Source organism: Sparus aurata, chromosome 21 (genome assembly GCF_900880675.1).
Source record: "Sparus aurata chromosome 21, fSpaAur1.1, whole genome shotgun sequence".
In the NCBI taxonomy this organism is placed as follows: domain Eukaryota; kingdom Metazoa; phylum Chordata; class Actinopteri; order Spariformes; family Sparidae; genus Sparus; species Sparus aurata.
Window position 1 is genome coordinate 34,732,589 of NC_044207.1, and position 23,740 is coordinate 34,756,328.

General features: G+C 42.5%; 2 protein-coding genes across 2 annotated transcripts in view; both read left to right on the forward strand.

The window, feature by feature from the left end:
* The window catches only part of LOC115573202 (GTPase IMAP family member 9-like), a 111,960-nt gene that overhangs the window by 53,800 nt on the left and 34,420 nt on the right, over positions 1–23,740 (forward strand). The window lies entirely within an intron of this gene.
* On the forward strand, positions 1,253–5,441 carry LOC115573215 (immunoglobulin lambda-1 light chain-like). The gene is made up of 3 exons (XM_030403909.1): positions 1,253–1,485; positions 4,267–4,569; positions 4,685–5,441. The coding sequence occupies exons 1-3, from the start codon at positions 1,338–1,340 to the stop codon at positions 4,855–4,857; spliced, it is 624 nt and encodes a 207-aa protein (XP_030259769.1). The 5' UTR covers positions 1,253–1,337; the 3' UTR covers positions 4,858–5,441.

Genomic DNA, 23,740 nt, shown 5'->3' on the forward strand with positions numbered 1-23,740 from the left:
GGAAAGTTAATTCTCGCTACAATCATCCTCAGCAAGGTGATTTCTCAGCCTCAAGGAAGCAGGACGGCTGCGAGATGACGATCACGGGTATCAAACACGTCCATGCAGCCACCTACTACTGCGTCTGTTGGCAAACTGTAGCCCACAGTGAGAAATGATCCGAGCAGCCTGAACAAAAACCAACAGATGAACAGATGGCAAACAATGTTTGAGACAGGAAGAGAGCAGTAAACCACAGCCCAGGTTCACATGTTTCACCTCCATCTCAGCCACAGTCGGGCTGAGGGCAGACCTCTCTGCTCTGAGCTGAACACAAACACTTCCTTTGGCCCTTCACAGTAAAAGCCTTGCAGCAGCTCTGTGTGGGTCATGTTGTCTGTCAGATTTCAGCAGATTCCTGACAGAGCTCAGTCTGCTTTAGTTTCTTTTGTACAACAGTCAATTTAGATCCTCAACAACCTGCAGGTTTTTAGTTTTGTCCCTTGAGAAGAATCGAGGCTGCGATCAGCTTAGATTCAGACAAATTAAATAGATTCCAGTGGTGAATTTTTTACAGTGGAACAAAACATCACAACATCTTGTCAAAGCCTCCATGCAGTATAATCCTCTTCTCAATGATGTTCCAAACACTCAGTTTGGTCTAAATATGGCTGAACACACTGTTGTTGTCTGCTCGAGTTTTAGTTTTAATCATTTTCTGCAGAATTCCGGTTGAAAGAGAGAACGAGTCACATCCACTGTCCTCAGATCAGTTCTCTACGTCTCTCACTGTCATCCCCAGCTTGTAAAGAATACTAAATGTGGACTCAGCAAAGCAGAAACTGTTGTTGCTGTAGTTTCAGAACTGAACCAAACATTGAAACAATATTAATATGAATGTATCCTCCCAAACAGTGTGACAGCATTAATGTACACCTCTATACTGATGACACTGTGTTATACACATGAAAACACAGCAGACTGAGCTGCTTTAAACACAGCGAGAATCTCAGTCCATCCCTCCCTCACAGTGCTCATCTACACTTCCTGCAGCCCCTTCACAGTAAAAGCATTCCAGCACCAGTGTTGTAACTTACATATGTCCTATATCTGCAGATCAATATACATTAATCCTTATGTCCATTTGTCATTCTGTCAGATTTTTATTTAGTTGTAATCAGTTGATGAAACTTGTGATGCATTTTGTCATTTGATTATTTTTCATCCTAGTTTTAATTTACAGAAAACACACACATCTATCTATGAATGTTTCTATATACACACACTATATATAATCTCTATATACACTGTGAACTATATGTGAACATTAGACAAACACTCGATGCAGCTGAGGTGTGATGGTGGTGGATCATTTGGACAGGTTGAGCTCAGCTGACACTTTCAGCAGCAGACAGGTTTTTGTCTCAGTGTGTTTCACTGTGGAAGGATACGGTGACTCCAACAGATACCTCATCTTTGGTTCTGGAACTAAACTGTATGTAACAGGTAAGACTCAACATTCATTTTTCCTTTACTGGTTTAAATGGACAAGTTGTTCACTTTTGTTATGCGTCCGTGTTCTCGCTCACGTTTACTTAATCTTAAAGTAATGAGAGAAACTCAGCAGTGATGTCGGAGCTGCTGTTCAGACTTCACACTGGTTTTCTTCTCTCTCCTGAAAGAAATTAAATTCTACATGAACGATTGTGGAGGATTTTCCTGCTATGTTCATCACTCAACTTTCGACTCTCCAGTTAATCAAAGTGAACTGAAAAGATGAGCAGGATTCTTCAAAGTCTCTCAGATTCAGTCGAGACCTCCACAGTTGGTTTGAAAATTCACATTCACATGCAGATTAATGAATGTTGCACATGTTTGATCATCTCAGTCAGTGTGTCTTATTGGTTGTTTCTGTTCTTTATTTGTGTGGGATGTGATTTTAACATATTTTGATCATATTGTAAAAGTGTTTTAAAATGATAATTTGTACAATACAAAATGTGTTTAGCAGTGTCTACAATATATTTACAATTGTAATATATATTTCTGTATACGTGGAAATATTGTGAAAAATATATTTTATAACGGAAAATATTCGTCATCATATAAAAGAAATTTAATCAGGGGTTTTAACAGTTTTACCACCATATATTGTCAAAGTATATTTACTACAGGAATGTATATTAAAAATTCTACTAATTTAAATCTTTCACACCATATATTTATATACATTTTGGATGAAACGCATGTATGACGGAAAATATAAAAATCAGGAAACAAAATAATAATCTAATTATTATTATTATGATTAATTATACTGTGGTTAAAACATAACAAAACAATTTATTTCAGTACAAAATATATTTATTATCACAAAAAGTAAATTCACAATTTCATATTTGGAAAACAAACATTAAGAATACGTTGAATTTATAATGAATTATTCTGAACTAAATACATGTTTTACTTTGCGTTTATAAATGTCATATTATAAATAATATGTAAATCAGGATTTATGATATGAGCAAGCCTTTATATTAATTTATTATAGAAGTTAATATGTTACGCTTTATCTGGTAGATGTTGTTTTTTTATTTATTATTTTCCTTTATATTAAGAATAATGACTATTTAATTTGTTGAGGATTGTTTACATTAAGGTCTTCACACACTGGAGGAGTTTATTTTGTGAGATTCATTTTGAACTGATAGTTATGTCACGAGCACTACGGACAAAATGCGCCATCGTTTTTTCATAGCGAGATCGATTTTTCGAGTTTTCGCGACGCTAACGACGGCATCGTCCAATCATGTTGTAGGAAACGGATTCATGTCACAGCTGATGAGAATGGAGGAGCTGTTGGTTGTTTGTGTTCGTCATCAGTCTGTATTTTATGGCAAAGTGTTGAAACTTTAACATAAAGGTAAAAGTATTCAAATTTACGTCACTGATAGTCAGTGACGGACTGGGAACAAAAAACGGCCCTGGCATTTTCACCCACCAGCGGCCCACAGAAGGGGGGTGCGCGCACGTAAAGAACAGGCAGTTTTGATAGCCCCGGTGATAGTAAACGTAAATTCCCAAGCTATAAACAACTACACCCCAATACATAAAACACATTAATAAATCATCCATAATAATACAAACGTGTCTTACCGTCACGCAGTCATCCATGTCTACCTCTTCATCCTCCTCTTGCTCATATTCCTCACTGTCCTGGCAGTATTAGCGCTAGTGCTAGCTGAAGCTGCACTTGATTTTAAAAAACAAATCAGTCGGTTTGCAGCATTTTTCACCGTCAACCAACAGTGCTCTCTGAGATGTCTCTCCTTGTGTCGCTTGATGCCTTGATTAATTTGTTTGCTCGCTTAAACTCAGTCAACTTCCAACAACCACACTCAGAAGGTCCACTCGATTCAGTCTTGAAATTCCCAGAAGGCATTGCTTCAGTTTAACTTTTGCAAACAACTATTCAAATAAAAAAATGCAGGTAGATTTGTTTTATTTCAAACTATGCACGTTTTTAAACATCTGAATAAGACATTTCGCTTCAAACAATGCAGAGTGATATAAAAGTTTGTGACTGTAGAAGGTAACCATGACTGTGATATAGAGACTCTTATGTGGCATATAAATAGTGATTAGAACCTCCACTCATTAGTATATTGGGTGAAGAGACATTTAGTTTCCCTTTGGCTTAAAAATGTTATTGACGCTCGAAACAGTCGGGAGAAACGAGCTTGAGACCGCTCTGTGATTTGTCAGCCGGCCCGAAAGAACCATGAGGGTCGCTGGCCATTTATTCATTTATTTATTCATTTGCGGCCGCCTTTTGACGCAGCCACCCCGCTATATTTATTTATTTATTTATTTAGCCTATTTATTCATTTGCTGCCGCATATTGATGCAGCCGCTCCGCTTTTTATTTATTTATTTATTTATTTATTTGAGCGGCCGCATCACCAGGCGGCCGCAGTGGCATTTGCTCACATTGCCCAATGGCCAGTCCGTCCCTGCTGATAGTCTGAAACAGTCACAGGCAAGTATTTCTCATGATAGTGTCTTTTATTGGTATCGTTCCCGGTGTGTAAAAGCCTTAAATATTCTGACTAACAGAAGCAGGTGAATCCAGTCTATGTGTTGAACTTTGTGCTGTATTGATGAGTAGTTTAGTGATCAGAGTCCATGTAGTTTCCAGGATCACACTGAATGCAGTGCATTGCTGGAAGCTGCTGTTGACTGTGTCAATGTGTGTCTGTGCTGCTTGTTGCTGCTGTCAAACTTCAGATCAGAAGATAGTGAAGCCCGTGGTGAGCGTGTACCCAGCAGCATCCAGAGCCCACCTGGAGGGGAGGAGCTCCCTGCTGTGTGTGGCCTCAGCCATGTTTCCTCCTCTGGTCCGCTTCTCCTGGAAAAGACGAAGGGAGGATCAGGAGAAGTGGCTCCCTGCTGAGGGAGAGCAGCTGGAGCTCAGAGAGTCGGGACGAAATACCGCCATCTTGCTGGTTCATCGGGACTCTCTCCACACCTATAAATACCGCTGCTCCGTCCAGCACGAGGGGGGCAAAGAAGAGATCCAAGCAGAACAAGGTAATGAAGGCTTGGTGACTGTGTTCAGCAGTGATTCAGCTTCATGTGGAGACGCTGTCAAAGAGAGCAGAGGAGCAGAGGACTGACATTTCTTTTGGCCTCTTTTCTGTTTCAGAGGTTCCAGCAGCTCTTCCACCAGCACCTCCACCAGTACCTTCTGGGCCGTCTCTGCACAGGGTGAAGCTGCTCTGTGTGCTCTACACAGTGCTGATAGTGAAGAGTCTGGTGTACTGCTGTGGACTCTCTCTGCTGAGGATCCTCACAAAGAAGAAACCGTCCACCGACTGAAGATGAAGTCCAGAGCCGGTCCCTGTAGGCCGGAATGTGAGAAGCCCATTCTCACTTCATCTTCTTCCACTTCTCAGTACCTGTTAGCAAAACTCATTAAGTGGTTCTGTTGATCCAAAATCAAAAGATCAAAAAAAAGCAGCAGCATCACTTCAGCCATTTTTATGAGAATATGACGTCATTATTGTGTCAATATAACAAGCTCAGTAATACAGCAGGTAACGTGTAACAGTGACATATTTTATGTAATTTGTTGTATTATAATCACACAAACTCTGTAAATAGTTAAGAGTTAATAGTTAAGCTGACATGTGAGGCCTCCAGAGTCAACATGAGGAGCGTCTCAGACTCTGGTCCTGAACCCCTTCGTTCATTTCAGAGGGTCGTCCTGTATTTTATGTTTCCCACGTGAGCTTCTCCACTTTCTGCTGTTGTTGTCTGACACTTCTGTGCGTTTGCCACGCTATTACAGGTTTATTATCTTAAACTGAATCCTGAATATGCTGAAATATCTCTGTATCATTTCATTTGTGTAAGTGCAGAATTGAAGATTTTTGAATAAACGGAGATCACCTCCAAAGACATCCTGATCTGTTCCTCTTCATCAAAACACAACGCAGACAACGCGAGCTACCACCGCTAACAGAGAGAACAAATGTTGACGATACAGATCAGATGAAGGAAAGTGTTGTGGTGGTACAGACAGGAAAAAGACTAAAAACAGCCCAGACCACAAATATACACTCCTCAACACCAGTGAGGATATTGGGATAAAGGTGTACATATAGTTTGCACAACAGTATATTTCCAGAGCTGGATGCTGGAATAGTGCTTTATTTCTGTTTACAAAGATATTCACAAAACACAAAATAAAACCTCAGATATGTCACAGAAACAGTGAAACATTAAAACAACCCTGACTCATGTTGAGTCGTGTTTATAATTATGGGGAAAGGTCACTAATACTTGTGTAATGATTACACAGGGGACAATGAGACTGAAACATACTTCTTTTACTGCCTCTTAAGTCCCTGATGAAATGAAAGTGGACTTGGTGAAGGTGTACAGAGGGGCTCGGATATGAAGGGTAACATGAACAAACAGAAGAAACCTGCAGGCGCCGGGCTGATGAAAGGCAGCAACACTCTGCACAAAGAAGCCCGGCCCGGATGCAGGCGACCGGGTAGAGCGCTGACTTTTGATTGTCACTCTGCTCAGATGTAGAACGCTCACAGTTTCCCTCAACTAGAAAAAAGATTCACTGAGTGCAGAGTTCAGGAGGAAACACAACTCTGGTATGAAACGATCTCAACATTGATGTTTGTCAGTGATCTCAGGAGAACTTCATTCTAAATCCACAAATGATCTGATCAGAAGAAAACAGGCTGACTGAGAACTCCACCACACCTATCACTAGTTTTATTTCTGAAGCTGGTTCTAGACACAATATTTGATACTTCTGTTCATGTTGTCAGCCTCACTTCCTGTTTTTCATCCAAATGATGAACTTTGCTTGTTGCTTCATCTCAATTTTATTCACTGTTCAGAACAGTTAACTAAATCTGTTTGACAAATAAGGTTTTTTATCAGAAATCAGAAACAGAACTTTAATTCTTTAATTCAAAGCCAAGTTTTAATAAAATAACCTGAAACATTTGTGTGCCTTTTATTTTCTTGATGAGACAAACTGTGAATCATTTCATTGAACATCTTTAATGTGGATGTTATTATAAAGAGGATCATTTTATCTTATTTTTTATCTTATTATTATTTTATCTTATTGATTTTAATTTAATCTTCAACATCTCACCTGGGTTCATATCAGTGTTTTCTTGTTTTATTTTGCACAATTAAAAAAAATACACAAAAATAATAATAAACAGTGCAGGAGGAGTCAGAAAACCCAGAGGGCTGATCTGAGGCCTGCGCCTAAATAATGTTAAGATATGACAAAGTTATAGAAAACACAGAATAAACACACAGAAAATGATATGAACACAGAACATTTATAAATGATTCTGCAGAGTAACCTCACTAAATATTTAAGGTGGTGTCATTTCCTGTGTGGAGGAAATATTTTCTAATATTGTGAACAGGTGGTGAACACAAATCAACCCATTCTTCATTCAAACTGAAAATTTGATCTAAATATCATATTTATTCATGAATATATAAAACATGGAAACATAATTAAAGTGAGACACATAAAAACAGTCACATGGTGTTGCTATAGTAACAGCGGAGTTGATTTCAGTCTTCAGTCTCATTTCTTTCAGTTTCCTGTCTGTGTTTGTTAGGTTGACCTCTCTCAGTTTGCTCGACTGTAACAAACAGGAAAACTCATCAGTAATAACTGACTGTAAATAATGACATCACAGCTCAGCGTCTGTGTTTAAACCCTTTATTTGACAGTTGTTTGTGCTGTGAAAATGCTGACAGGAACAGACTAAAGCTCCTGATTTAGTTCCTGAGTCGAGCTCCTGGAGCTCCTCACTTCTTGGACTATTTGATCAAAAAGCTCTTTGAGTTTCTGAACATGAACAAGAATCTGTTTGCATGAACGAGCTCCTCCAACCAGAGAGTGTAACAGACACACCCTCAGTGACATGAACCACTGAGGTGTCACATCAGAAAACACTCACATGTGTTGTTGTGGAGGCCGCTGACAAAGAAGCCTTTTGTTAGTTTTCTATGAGGACTTGTTGGCTCTCATCAACACCAAGTGTGAACTGTAAAGTGAAACTGTGATGGCGGAAATCACCATAAATAAAGTCCATGAACGTGAGCTCCAGGTGGGGGGTCACTGTTGGTCTCTGGGCTCAGTTCAACTTTGTGTGGGTGGAGGGCTCAGTGGAAAAAAGGCTTCCAGACAACAAGAGAAAAGACAAAGCAGTCCAGAGAGGGAGAGGAGTTGATGAGTGTGTACAGCAGCAGATATGAATCTGTTCTCAGTGGTTATTAGGACTCATAAAAAACTGTTGAGAGCCAACCAGCACTTCCTTTCCTGCAGCAGACGGGCTGTGTGGGTTTCTGCTCTGCAGCCTCCTCACCGTTAGCTGCACTTTTTCACATGAACAACACAATGACAGTTACAACAGTTACAGCGCTCAGTACTCACTGTCTCAGCTTCATCTGTCTTATTCACCATCATATAAATAATACTGATAATAGATTATTTATACACAGAAAAGACACAGTTTTTAAATACTTAGTGAATACAACAACAAACATATAAAAACATGCTTTATATATAAACTACAGAAACATCCAGTGAAATACGCTTCAGCTTATTGTGAAGAACAGACAAACAAATAAAAGATTAATTTAAAATAGTCCACATATACTGTATATTTGTAAAGGTTCATTTTCTCATATTTCACTTGATTCATGTATTAAAAAAATACTAAAACACAATTCAATCAAACTGTTGATATATGTAATAATAGGTGTAGTAATATGTCATCATTGTATATTATGATACATGATCTGTACATCATGATTAATTATTGTATTTTCTCTTTGTTTTTGCAGCTAAAGAAAAGAAATAATTCTTAAATGTTGTGTTTCTGAAATCTTACTTCCTCATAAATTTCCCCTGTAAAAAATATAATTTCAGACAAATTCAAACTTTTCTCCCTCAAAGTGTTTAAATGACAACGAGAGGATTTGCAGCAGCGACTCCTCGACTGTAACATTAACAGGAACATGTGGTTCATCTGTTCTCATCGATCAGAGCGACAGAACACAAACCACTCAGACAGAAACACAAACCACAGAGACAAACAAGTCGTCTTGTTGTTTAGTGAAGCTGAAGTGGAGCGTCCATGTTGGTTCACCTCAGGTCTCATAATGAGGTTCCAGCTGATCAGAGAGCTGCTGTCAGAGCCGTCAGAGTCGTGTGTCCGTCTCAATCAGTGGTCAGTTTCCAACAGTTCACCTGGTTAACCCCACTGAGCCACTGATCTCCTGTCAGTCAGCTTCTAGCTTCAGATTGTATCAGTGCAGCTGTCTGTGCTTCACTCACACAGCTCCAAATGTGACATGTTGTTGTGGCATGAAACCTGTTTTGAAGCTTCACAGCTGTTTTCCTCTAACTTACAAACCACACTTGTGTATTGTGTGCAGTGTTGGGGACACGTAAACTTTATGCAATCGGGTGTTGATCAATCACGTCTGTTCCCCCTTAAAACAAATCTACATAAAAACAGGATCCATAACCTTATTATTGGCCACCACCATGAGGAGAGAACACTAAAAGCAAATACACCAACTGTGGTAACAGATAACACACACCAAAAACAGCAACAGGTGCCCAACACAACAGTGGAGTGCAACAGCCTCCACACAAAAGGCATCACTGTGTAGTCAACACTACACACAAATGTTGCCAGCTTACCCCTAAGCTGCAACCACAAGTGACCCAACAAAAGTGAACTGCCACTACAACACCCAAAATGGACACCATTTGATCTCCAACCACACGTTACTATAATGGAGAGTGCAACAGAAAGAGAAAAAGTGACCGGACAAACTGGGAAGCCATACCCACCACTCAAGATCCACTGATCTGGCAAGTGACGCCATCCCAATCACTCTGATTAATACACCAAGAACAGTAACACCTACGTGACCAAACCAAAAGTGGACTGCAACATCCACACACAAAAGGCATCACACTGTAGTCACCACTACACAAATGTTGCAAGCTTACTCTTAAGCTGCAACCACAAGTGACCCAACAAAAGTGGAGTCCAGTTACCACAACCAAAAGGTCACAAAAAGTTACTGCACACAAGTATTAATTAGGGCTAAACATCACAACGTGACCAACACAAAAGCAGCCATCTCACACAAAACCACATTGCTGTACAAATTATAAAACGAAGGGAAACTGTAGAGACACCCCAACTTGACCTGCCTACAAAAGGTGGCTAACTCACCTAGCTAGTCTTCAGTGGCTTGCCGAGCTCGAGGCGTCTTTAAACGCTGAACTCAGTGAATCACCGAAGACCAGGAACCTAGTCAACTGCAAAACACTGAAGCGTACCCCCACTCAGGATTACCACCAAAAATAAGAAAGACAAAATAACAAACATGGCAAATCCTTGAAAGTGCCCAGCAGCTATCTGGTCGGGGTACTCAGACTGACACACAACATGCAGCAACAACTTAACAAAAGAGATGACCACTACACTTAACTAAAGGCCACTTACACAAACAAACTAAACCAAACCACATCTACCTCATCCCATGGACATTCAGATCCCGGACGAGCCCCCAAATCATGTTACGCCCCTGATCTAGGGGAATCAGTGACATAACATGATGTGCTCTCCAACCATTCACCCACATCCAACTGGGACCAGTGTCTAGCTTGTTAAGGATTTTGAGTTTGTGTTTTGTGAAACATAGTGTAAATTGTCAACCTGTCTTTTGTAACCTTGTACCTTTAGTAAATTGTGTGTAGCCTAGTAGGAGGGAGAAGCCTTTTCTTTAACCCTTTTTTCTCCTGTTTTCCCCTTTTAAGGAGTTAGGTAAGAATCTTGTTTTTTGTTAATACTTTTGATTTGTATAGGGAAGGTAGGGAGTTAGATGATTTTTGTTTGTTGTTTTGGCCTGCACTCCCTCTGAAGCATATAAAAAGCTACCTTTTACTTTACAAGTTCCTGTGACACTGGCCTTCTTGGGAGTGGGAAGAATGGGGAGCAGCACATCATGTTATGTCACTGATTCCCCTAGATCAGGGGCGTAACAGTAGTTTAACTACATAGCTTAACTACAATTTGCTGTAACTTGCTGGTAGTTAGACTACATTCATATTTTGTACTGCATCGAGTAATTCAACTACTTTTTAGGACATTTTTTGTATTTACAAACCACAATTTTGGCCAATAACATGAATATTTTTTTATTTAAAAAATAACAATATAACAAATGTTATTTTATTTTTTCTTAGAAAAAAGCATGGGACATGTTGTGACATACCAATCCATCGCTGCCCCTGATTGGCTCGCCCTGGCAGCACTCAAATGCTTCCCAGAGTTTTTTCCTGCTCAGCTGGTGGAGACGAGACAAAAAACTGCTTCAAGGATCCATTTTATATTAAATACTGCTCAGGAGGTTCAGGCGAAGATTTTACTCTGACTTTGTCTTGAAAACAAAGAACATCCTGGTTATCAATTCTAATTTATTGATATTATTCATTAATGATTTATTGTATCAGACTTTCTATTGACTCATACTTACACTGACAGTTTCTGCAGCCGGACCCCAACTAGGAACACTACACAACATATCAAGACATGTTGGAGAGGATCGTAGTGTACACTCATGTTTAACAACATCAATACAAGGACAATTTATCATTTATGATTTGTTTGTTTTTATATAAATAGTTATAATATCAAGGAGTGAGAGAGGCTGGACTCTCTTCTACTCTGGAGTTGCCCGCGGTGAGAGGTGGCGAGCTGGTGTGGGCTTGCTTATAGCCCCTCAGCTCAGCCGCCATGTGTTGGAGTTTTCCCGGGTGAACGAGAGGGTCGCTTCCCTGCGCCTTCGGGTCAGGGATAGGACAGCGGTGCAGAGTACCCGGCCTTCTTGGAGTCCCTGGGAGGGGTACTGGAGAGTGCTCCAACCGGGGACTCTGCGTTCTACTGGGGGACTTCAACGCCCACGTGGGCAGCGAGTAAGGGTTGCTGTAAAGCTGAAGAAGCAGTTCTACCGAGCCTGGCTGGCCCAGGGGACTCCTGAGGCAGCTGATGGGTACCAGCAGGCCAAGCGTGCGGCAGCACGGGCAGTCGCGGAAGCAAAAACTCGGGTCTGAGAAGAGTTCGGGGAGGCCATGGAGGAGGACTACCTGTCGGCCTCGAAGAAATTCTGGCAAACCATCCGGCGCCTCAGGAGGGGGAAGCAGACCTCCACCAACACTGTTTACAGTGGAGGTGGGGAGCTGTTGACCTCAACTGGGGACATCGTCGGGTGGTGGAAGGAATACTTCGAGGATCTCCTCAATCCCACTGACACGCCTTCCATAGAAGAAGCAGAGGCTGGGGACTCAGAGGTTGACCCATGCATCACCCAAGCTGAAGTCACTGAGGTAGTCCGAAAGCTCCTCAGTGGCAAAGCACCGGGGGTGGATGAGATCCGCCCTGAGTACCTCAAGTCTCTGGATGTTGTGGGGCTGTCTTGGTTGAAACGTCTCTGCAGCATTGCGTGGCAGTCGGGGACAGTGCCTCTGGACTGGCAGACCGGGGTGGTGGTCCCCCTATTTAAAAAGGGGGACCAGAGGGTGTGTTCCAACTATCGGGGGATCACACTCCTCAGCCTCCCTGGGAAAGTGTACTCCAGGGTACTGGAGAGGAGAATTCAGCCGATAGTCGAACCTCGGATCCAGGAGAAACAATGCGATTTTCGTCCTGGCCGTGGAACACTGGACCTGCTCTATACCCTCCGCAGGGTGCTCGAGGGTTCATGGGAGTTTGCCCAACCAGTCCACATGTGTTTTGTGGACTTGGAGAAGGCATTCGACCGTGTCCCTCGTGGCATTCTGTGGAGGGTGCTCCGGGAGTACGCGGTCGGAGGCCCTCTGTTAAGGGCTGTACGGTCCTTGTATGAATGGAGCAGGAGCTTGGTTCGCATTGCCGGCAGTAAGTCAGATCTGTTCCCAGTGCATGTTGGACTCCGGCAGGGCTGCCCTTTGTCACCGGTTCTGTTCGTTATTTTTATGGACAGAATTTCTAGGCGCAGCCACGGGCCGGAGGGGATCTGGTTCGGGAGCCACTGGATCTCATCTCTGCTTTTCGCGGATGATGTGGTCTTGTTGGCTCCTTCAAGTTAGGACCTCCAGCATGTCCTGGGGAGGTTTGCAGCCGAGTGTGAAGCGGCTGGGATGATAATCAGCACCTCCAAATCCGAGGCCATGGTTCTCGACCGGAAAAAGGTGGCTTGCTCCTCCAGGTTGGGGGAGAGTTCCTGCCTCAAGTGGAGGAGTTTAAGTATCTTGGGGTCTTGTTCACGAGTGAGTGAAGGATGGAGCGTGAGATTAACAGGCGGATCGGTGCAGCAGCCGCAGTAATGCGGTCGTTGTATCGGTCTGTTGTGGTAAAGAGAGAGCGGAGCCGAAAGGCGAAGCTCTCGATTTACCAGTCAATCTACGTTCCTACCCTCACCTATGGCCATGAACTTCGGGTGATGACCGAAAGAATAAGATCCCGGATACAAGCGGCCGATTTGAGTTTCCTCCCTTAGAGACAGGGTGAAGAGCTCTGTCACCCGCGAGGAGCTCGGAGTAGAGCCGTTGCTCCTCCACATCGAAAGGAGCCAGCTGAGGTGGCTCGGGCATCTGTTTCGGATGCCCCCGGAACGCCCCCCTCGGGGGGTGTTCCAGGCATGTCCCGCCGGGAGGAGACCCCGAGGAGAACCCAGGACACGCTGGTGTGACTATGCCACTCAGCTGGCCTGGGAACACCTTGGGATCCTCCCGGAAGAGCTGGAGGCAGTGTCCAGGGAGAGGGAAGTCTGGGTGTCCCTGCTCAGGCAGCTGCCCCCGCGACCTGGCCCTGGATAAGCGGATGAAAATGGATGGATGCATGGATGGATAGTTATAATGTGTGAAAATAATGTCATATTTACTTGATGTATAACTTATGTTTGTCTTTGTAAATATATTTTGTAATTCAGTCTTGAATGTGTTACATAAATATGAATCTTAGTTGAGGTGTGATCATTAATTACCAATCCATTTCACACTGATGAAGCTATAAGATTTTTTATTGACTGAAAAAAAATAAACACAGTCATCATTCAGCCAACACCCAAACTGGAGGCGACTGATGAAGCTGCTGTGTGATCATTTCATAGCAGTTGTAGCTTGAAAGCAGCTCGCTCTGCTGTTTGTTCATTTGTGTAAACAACAGTGTCATCAGCGTAGAGTTTGACATCCACACTGACACAATTATCAAAGGGGCTCAGCACTGAACCTGGTGGCACAGCCACACCTACTGACTTGTATATAATATGTATATATAGATGTTTGTTCTGTTCTGTGTGTTCTAACTCTGAACACTTGGATCATTTTCACCATGAAACACTGTTGGAAGAATGACAACATGTTGCAGCTGTCTCAGCAGACAACACATGGTTGACATGACATGTGTCTTTACGCTGTTAGATCGCTGTCACACCAATAAATCAGCTCTTCCACCACAACTGTGTGACACATTTCAAACTAAAGCTGATCACATGCTGGATTTCTGTGTGTGCTGCTGGTGCTGACATTAAACATCACAGAGAAACACCACCACCCTGTGGTCAGTCATGGGAAGTGCAGGGACATCCACGTGATGCTGATGACGGTCGCCATGACGACACCATGACGCTCCGCCCTCTTATTTTACTGGCGACAAACCCACAGTGACATCTAGTGGATAAAAAACACACAGCAGTAAATGAGGAGTATTACTGGCATTATTGTTGGTACTACTTCTAAAAATACTTCAAATACTTTTTCCACTGCAACTATATTATGAACTATATTATTTCTATATTATTCTGCTGCTGCCTGTTACAGTAGATGGTGTCATATTACTCTGACATGTACTATACTAACTATAACTATAGAAGTCTAACTAATCACAGCACTGTGTCACTTCACTTGAGACAGTACTGCAGTATTAGTTGAAGTACATCTCTGCTGGTGGGTACTGTGTGTATTTGTACTGCTTGCCTTGTAAGTTGGAGTTGAATTGCTCTTCTATAGTTTCTATTTTGATTTGTGTTCTTATTGGACACTTTTCACAGACAGAGACAAATGATGTGGTCCTGCTGATAGTTTCATCACATCAGAAAAGACTTCTATGTGTCGTTTTAAAGCTCACTTACAAACCACACATCGTCTCTTATTATTGGGACCACTTTTTGGACCCGACCTCTGCCTGAATACCACCTGTTTCACATCCCAGGAGGGTTTTTACAGGCAGAAGCACAGCTGTGGTGGCTTCACCAGTGTCTCCCATTGTGGCTGACCTCTACGTGGAGGAAGTAGAGAGCAGAGCCCTGAGCTCCTTCCAGGGAACAGAACCAGAACCACTGCTTCACATATGAGGAGCACAGCTGGATTTCAACTCTTCTGAAGCCTCCGCTGGCTTCGTCTTTACAAACTGACCCTCTGAACTTTACCTGACGTTCTGCTGGAGATCCCAAAGTTTAAAACAATACCAAATGTCAGGCTGGATTTGGGGGAAATGTGTGTAAAATGATGCAGCAGACATGTTGAAATGTTCCATTTGATGGAGTCTTGGCTTTGAATCTTTCCCTCAGTGAAACATCCTGTAGCTTTAATGAAGAGACTGAACAACAGGAGACACAATAAAGATGTGACACTGTGTGTGGAAAAGGTTTGATGTGTCATAGAAATGAAATGATTCAGTGAAATGACAGAAATGTAAGGGGACGTTTAAGGCTTCAAATCACAGTGGAGGAGTTTTGTGGATTTGTCCTTTTGTCTTTTCATCACAGCTGTTCAACAACAGATAACAGTCTGTGCTACTAAATTCACCACCAACCTGAATGTGTTGCTGCTCACATGAATGTGGGTTTCTATTTCTATCACATGGCAGCTTCAGCCGAGCCGTCGATCGGCAGCGGCGGCCTTATCTGTGAGCCGCAGGGGCTGATGGGAGCTCTGAGGACCTGTTAGAAACCACGTGGCCCTCGTCTGATCTGGCAGCTCGTCCTGGTTTGGCCTCAGCTGCGTCAGAGCGCCACTTCTCCCCAGGTTCACCAGAGGAAACACCACTGCACAAAATGCTTTTCCTCCCAGCTGCTGCTCTGTGCTGTCTGTGTTCAGGTGAGTGTTTCCAGCCAATCAGGAGCCAACAAAGTCCACCTGGAACAAACACTGTCACACTGACCTTCATCTATCTGTCTGCTTCTCTACAGCGCTGGTTGCCATGGCAGCACATCTGAATCAGGACGATTTAACATTGACCAGGAGAGTTGATGGAGACGTCTCCTTCAGCTGTCGAGGAACTGACCAGTGTGATGACAGCGATGTATACTGGTACCAGAAGAAAGACACAGAAACATTCACAAGGATTCTTCGTATTGACAAGAGCAGATGTAACATAGGTAAGAGGTACAATCATCCTCAGAAAGATGATTTTTCAGCTGTTAATAACCAGAACAGCTGTGAGCTGAAGATCCAGACAGTTACACTCCTTCATTCAGCCACCTACTACTGCTCCTGTTGGGAGAGAGATCCCCACAGTGAGAAATGATGCGAGCAGCCTGAACAAAAACCAACAGATGAACAGACGTCAAACAGTGTTTGTGACAGGAAGAGAGCAGTAAACCACAGCCCAGGTTCACATGTTTCACCTCCATCTCAGCCACAGTCACAAACACACTGAACTGAGGGATTTATTTCATATTCTATTTATTTATATTTTCATCAGATATTCCAGCAGGTTTATTGTTGTTTCACACAGAGAGGAAAAAGGAGACAAACACAAACACAATGAGAAAATAAAGAGGAAAATAATTCAATGACAAACTCAAACATAATCCAGATGAATCAGTAAAACAACAAACATACTTCAGAATATTTCAATAAAATGATATCAAACATAATCAGATATTCACAGCCCAACATCCTGCTGCTGAATAAAGTCCATCCGTCCCTCACAACACTAATGTGCTCTGAATGAAAACACTTCCAGCAGCACTTGTTGTTTAACACCTTTCAGCACATTTCACCACATCATTTCACTTTAGGACATTTTAAAAGACAAATCTTGGACACATGTCAGCTCAGGACTTTGTCCTTCTAGCAGCGGCTCATTAGGACGCTCATCTTGTTGGACACATTTCCATCAGTTTCCTGTGGATGTTTCTGCTTCCCAGAGGATGAACCCTAGCATTCATGGTGACCTCCTGACCTTTCCTCTAGCACCACCACCAGGACAAAAGTGTCTGCAGACCGACACTTCAGCATCTTGAAAGTTAATGACTGAGAACTTTAATGAATGAAACACTGTTACAGTTAAAGTTACACAAATCAAGATTTTATATGAACAGAGGCTGAAATGACTTTGTGTCATCAAGGGCCCACAACAAACACACAAATAAACAACCAAACCTGGCCACAAAGGTCACATTGAGGAGTGTTTCACTGCTCTTTTCGAACAGGTAGAAAACCTACACCTCCCAGAATGCACTGCACTGTACTGGACCAATAAAGTGTCCCACTCAACTTCCTTTATTCACCGGGTAAAAAACTCATTGAGATTTAAAACCTTATTTCAAAGAGTGACCTCGCCAAGACGGCAGCACAAAAGCAGAACGGTTACACCAAACACACAAGACACGAATAAAAAACGATCACACACTACAGTAAAACAAGAGTGGGATTACATGATTACCAGTGTTGGGAATAACGGCATTAGAATAAATGGCGTTACTAACGGCGTTACTTTTTTCCAGTAACGGGTAATCTAACTAATTACTATTTCCATCGTTACAACGCCGTTACCGTTACCGACTATTAGATGTGGCACGTTACAAACTGAAGCTGCTCATTGAAGCTGTTGTCAACAACTCGGCTCTCAGCCACCGGAGCTGCAGAGCTGGTTTTTTTTCCTCCGGTGAGGGAGGAGGGAGGGGCGAGACAACTGCATAAGTGATGATGATTGGCTCTCTAACGTTGAGTGAGAGTTCTTAAGCCAATCAGTGGCAATGTTCAGTTTACACACAAGCCACACGCGCACACAGCAGCCTCACACACACAAACTTGCAGAGGTGAACGTTTTCAAATGGAAGTACAGACACTACTTTAATCTCCTTTGTCCACGTCCGTTGTAAGCAACTCTGATCTAATGAATCATCTCTCAACAGCACACGCTTCTACAAAACTAACACTGGTAAAAACTCTGTTGCTGACGCTGTTAATGATGACAGCAGGCCAGGTGTGGCTAACGTGAGCTCCGCTAACAGCTTCACAAAAACTTGTGACACAGACTGAACTGAATGCAATTATAGACAGGTATGTTGTTGAGAACTTGCTCCTGTTATCAACAGCTGACTCAGACTCCTTCAGAGCACTCACTGGCTAAATATCGTGAAGAGCAGGTGCCGGTCCGCCATGCAGACATACATTTTCTAAATACAAATGTAGATGCCAAGTAGCTAAAATGACTGCCATGCTCAAAAGGGGGAAGACATAAAAGTAACGCAATAGTTACTTTTCTTGGTAACAAATTACTTTTATAGTGGAGTAATTCAGTTACTAACTCAGTTACTTTTTGGGAGAACTAACTTATAACTATAATTAATTACTTTTTTAAAGTAACGTGCCCAAGACTGATGATTACACAGTGCAATGACAAGATTCAATTGAGCTCTTTTCTCTGTCTTTAATTTTCGTCTTGAATTCCCCCAGAGCTACTAGATGTGTCAATTTCAAGTCCTTCTGCACATGGTTCCAGATAGACGGGTCAGAAAATGTAAAAGCTTTTTTGCCCTGTTCAGTTTTGACTCTCGGGAACTGCATCTGTATGATGTCCTGAGGCCATATCGGCTGAGGTTTCTACACATGTGTAAACACAAAGATGTAGGCAGAAGTCCAAGAATAGATTTATAAATAAAAGTCAGCCAGTGAGAGAGAATACAGACACATAAAGATGTACAATGTGCAGACGGCATATAAGGAACAGTGATGTACATGATAGCTGCAACCTGTAATAAAATGCACAGCACAGTGGTATACAGTGTCCAATTTCTTTAAAAACTGATCAGAAGCGTTCATAAAAAGCAGATCTCCATAATCCAACAAGGGTAAGAAAGTTGTGGTGATCAAATGTTTTATGACTTGCATTGAAAAACATGATTTATTTCTCAAAAAAGAAACCCAATTTCAATTTCAGCTTATAAACAAGTTTATCGATGTGCAGTTTAAAGGACAGGTTCTCATCAATTAGAATGTCTAAGTATTTATTTATTATGTGATTATTATTATCATGTTATTTAAGATGTGACCATTTCAATTTCAACCTAGGAAGGTGAGATGGAAGCTGCTTGCCATTTGAAAATAGCATGGTCTTTGATTTATCTGCATTCAGCACTAACTTGAGCCGAGTCAGACGGAACTGAACAGTGTCAAAGACTGACTGCAACAACAGTGATTTTAAAGCTGAGGAAGATGAACAATAAATAACTGTATCATCAGCATACAAATGGGACACAGCATCAGACAAATGATTACAAAGGAAAGAGGAAAAAGACCTGGCGGCCTGGACACACTGTGTTCTGTCTAATAAATAATTCGAAAACCAGTTTACTGCCTGGTTAGATAAGCCAATCTTGTGGAGTCTATCTGCCAGGGTGGCATGGTCGACTGTGTCAAATGTCTTTGACAAGTCTATAAAAAGAGCTGCACAATAGTTTTGGCTGTCTAGTGCCTCTATGATGTCGTTTACCACTTTAACAGTGGCAGTTATTGTAATGTGCTGTTTATGAAAACCTGACTGATATGACCAACTTTTCAAAATCTTTGGAGAGAACACACAATTTAGAGATTGGCCTATAGTTGTTAACTACAGAGGGATCACCACCTTTCAGCAAGGGAAGAACATAAGCAGACAGTGTTCATATTCTCGGAATTTTATTTTCAGTAAGAGTTAAATCAAAAAATATGACACAGAGGTTCTGCTATAAAGTCTGCAGCTGACCTCGAAACGGAAGGCTCGAGATTGTCAGGTCCGGCAGATTTACTTAGATCCAACTGCTGTAGAGCTCTGAAACCACGTGGCCCTCGTCTGATCTGGCAGCTCGTCCTGGTTTGGCCTCAGCTGCGTCAGAGCGCCACTTCTCCCCAGGTTCACCAGAGGAAACACCACTGCACAAAATGCTTTTCCTCCCAGCTGCTGCTCTGTGCTGTCTGTGTTCAGGTGAGTGTTTCCAGCCAATCAGGAGCCAACAAAGTCCACTGTCACACTGACCTTCATCTATCTGTCTGCTTCTCTACAGCGCTGGTTGCCATGGCAGCACAGCTGATTCAGGAGGATTTAACATTGACCAGGAGAGTTGATGGAGACGTCTCCTTCAGCTGTCGAGGAACTGACCAGTGTACCAGTAGCAATGTATACTGGTACCAGAAGAAAGACACAGAAACATTCACGAGGATTCTTCGTATTGACAAGAGCAGTTGTAACATAGGTTACAGGTTCGATCATCCTCAGATAAATGATTTTTCAGCTGTTAATAATCAGAACGCCTGTGAGTTGGAGATCCAGAAAGTTAAACTCCTTCATTCAGCCACCTACTACTGCTCCTGTTATAAATATGAAGCCCACAGTGAGAAATGATGCGAGCAGCCTGAACAAAAACCAACAGATGAACAGACGTCAAACAGTGTTTGTGACAGGAAGAGAGCAGTAAACCACAGCCCAGGTTCACATGTTTCACCTCCATCTCAGCCACAGTCACAAACACACTGAACTGAGGGATTTATTTCATATTCTATGTATTTATATTTTCATCAGATATTCCAGCAGGTTTATTGTTGTTTCACACAGAGAGGAAAAAGGAGACAAACACAAACACAATGAGAAAATAAAGAGGAAAATAATTCAATGACAAACTCAAACATAATCCAGATGAATCAGTAAAACAACAAACATACTTCAGAATATTTCAATAAAATGATATCAAACATAATCAAATATTTACAGCCCAACGTCCTGCTGCTGAATAAAGTCCATCCGTCCCTCACAACACTAATGTGCTCTGAATGAAAACACTTCCAGCAGCACTTGTTGTTTAACACCTTTCAGCACATTTCATCACATTTCACTTTAGGACATTTTAAAAGACAAATATTGGACACATGTTGATCCGTGTACTTTGCGGCCCTTCGATTTCCATTTTGAAGTCGAAAAACGGAAAACGACTCTGTAGCCCTTTCCAGGCTACCGTGAGTTCTGCTCGTACAGACCACACACAGTACCGGGTTTGACCCTCTTCTATTTAGGCTACTTAAGCCCACAAACACACTCAAGCAGACTTGGGAATCTAACGCGGCTCGTGTGTCTTGTACTGCTCTCCTGCTCCCATCCTGCTCTCGTCCTTCTGTCCGGGCGTCTCTCATGCCTCTCCCATCTGAGGTCCAGCTGCATTTAAAGGGAGTGAATGATGAGTAACTGGGTGCCAGCTCTGTCAATCAATCACCTGGCTCTGCTCTCCCGAGCGCTCTCCATCTCTCTCTCTCCTGCAGCCGTGCCCCGACCACCCTCATCTCCACAGACTTCATTTGCCTCGACCTTGTTCCTGCTTTACCACTGCCAGATTTGTTTGCCTTCGCTGATTGACCTCCCGTGTATCAAACTTGTTTCTAAGTAAAGACTTTTACTTTGCCTAACTCTGTGTCAGTCATGCTTTTGAGTCCACACCATTGTTGAACCCCAGTCATGATACTGTGCTCATGAATGGAAATTGTGAATAATGATAACAGCTATTCTTCATTTCAGATTTTGCCGTAGGCCTTTCTTTAACCTGTTCGCACCCACCTATTTTCAGTAACCTCACCTATTTAGCATACCCAAATGGAAAAGCTGATAACACAAGAACTACAAGTCCGAGATGGATGTATGATACGCCATTTGAAAGCTGACAACCTCTAGTTTCTGTGAATGTGTTTATTTAGCATGTACCATACACACAACCAAAATGACATCAGTTCAAACATGGCTCTAAAACATTTTTTTTGTCTTCGAAAATAATAGGTCATATTTGAATAACAATAACTAGGATGTGCTTTATGTAAGGCATATGGCAATATAGCACATACCTTCCTCATCTTGTCAACTACACCTGGGTGAAATTTTAGACTTCTAGGCCTACCCTTATGGGAGTTATGGAGGTTTTAGTTTGTGGTGTCACTGGCGTCCACGAACCTCTCCAAAATGTCTCCAAATGGCCAAATTGTGCCAAATGCTTTTACTCACTTCTGTGACACTGGAAACATTACTGAAGCATTCTGGTGACTATAAAACCTTTCTCCATGATTCAAAACATAATTTATTCACACATTCATTTGATGGGTGGTTGGAGGGGTTTCCACACGCTTCTAGGTGGCCATATTGAGATATTGTCATGTGACAAGACACTACAGAATAGTTACCATTATACAAAAATGACAGACTATACTGAACTGAATTTCAAACAAGGATTGTATTATCTATTAATACACTATTACTGTATGTATAACTGTGCCAATATCAACAAAATATTAGTGTTTGCCATCAAAGTCCCAAGCACTGCGTCGGTGAAAAACAGTCTGAAAAACTGCAGTGGACTGGTTGCCACTCTGGTCTCCTGCTGTGGTCCGGGCTGTCTCACCGGCATGAAGGCAACTTGAGCAGGCTCAACGTCATCATCCCCCACATCATGCCACTGTTGTTCCTCCGTGTGGGAGCTATGTGCTCTGGAGGATCCTCCTCTTCTGCCCCTCCCCCGGGCACGTCTGGCAGCACGGGAACGTCCAGCAGTTGGTGTAGAAGCTGCAGCTTCCCCTGAGCCAGAGGGGGCAGTGAAAGATGCAGCGGGGGAGGTAGCACTGGTGGATGCAGACGATCGTTGCCGCATCTGCCGACCACCTTCAGCAGGAGATGGGGTTTGGCGTCTGAGTGTCCTACTTTGAGGCTCCCAATCCACGTCACTGTCAGACTGTGACCTACAAAACACAATGCAATGCACAAATGTTACCAAATATAATGAAAAAATATATAAATGCATTTCAATGGGGTGTTATTATCATAGGAAACAAATAAACACGGATATGATATTATATATTACACAAAAACATCAGGGAAATAACTGTACATAAACAGAATAATTGAATTGGGGGAATATTCCCAGTGTCTGGTCAGTGAAAAAGATCTAGTTCAATTTGTTTACAAGCTTGAAAAAAAAAATCTAAATAAAAGGGAATTAGAGGATAGTCTGTCCCGGGGGGTGGGGGAAGAGAGAGACACGGACGGATGGACGCTCATCGCCGTCAGCCGGGGGACGGACGCTCGTCACCGTCACGCGCGGAGTATAGCGCCGCTGACCTAGCGGTATAGCGGTGTAGCGCCGCTGTTCCACCGTCTGGGGAGAACCCTGCTTAGGCGGGAGGCAAAAACGCTTGGGCGCCGCGCCTAAGCCGTATAATGGCAGGGAAAACCCTGACATTATAGAATAGGATTACAAGGATTACATAACTTTAGTTGAGTAGTTGAGTAGCTAGCTAGCTAGCTAGGCTTAGCAAGGCTAATTAGGCCCTGGGGCGCTAACCATTTAGCATCATTTATGACATGCTAATGTATACTGTACTGTTCACTGTAATCATAAAAAAACCCCACCCACTGACTTTCATTCAAATTTCACTCATGGCTAAATAGATAAATAAAACATGATCAAAGATAACGTTACTCACCGATCTAAGATGTCGTCAAGTCCCTGAGCGAACATCTCCTCTCTCTCAGAGTCATACTCACTGTCTTGACTCTCATCAGATGATGCTATAGTCCATTCCTGGTCATCTTCTCGGATATATTTGGATTTCTTCCTGGCTTTCGCCATTGTAAACTCTGAAAATGCCTACGAAGAAATGTAAATGTTTGCTGCGTCTCTTCACCGTGCGTCTGCTGCGTAAAGTCCGCCCACGAGTCGCCAGACGCACGGAAACCCCTCGGCTCTTAAATACCTGACCTGGGCACGCCTGCCCTCATTAGAAAGGTAAAATAATTGGCTAGAAGCCTGAGTTATTGACATGTCGATAGCCAATACGCTATTCCTATACTAAGGCAGCGAAAAACAGTAAACAAAGTATATTGGTCCTTCAAACAGG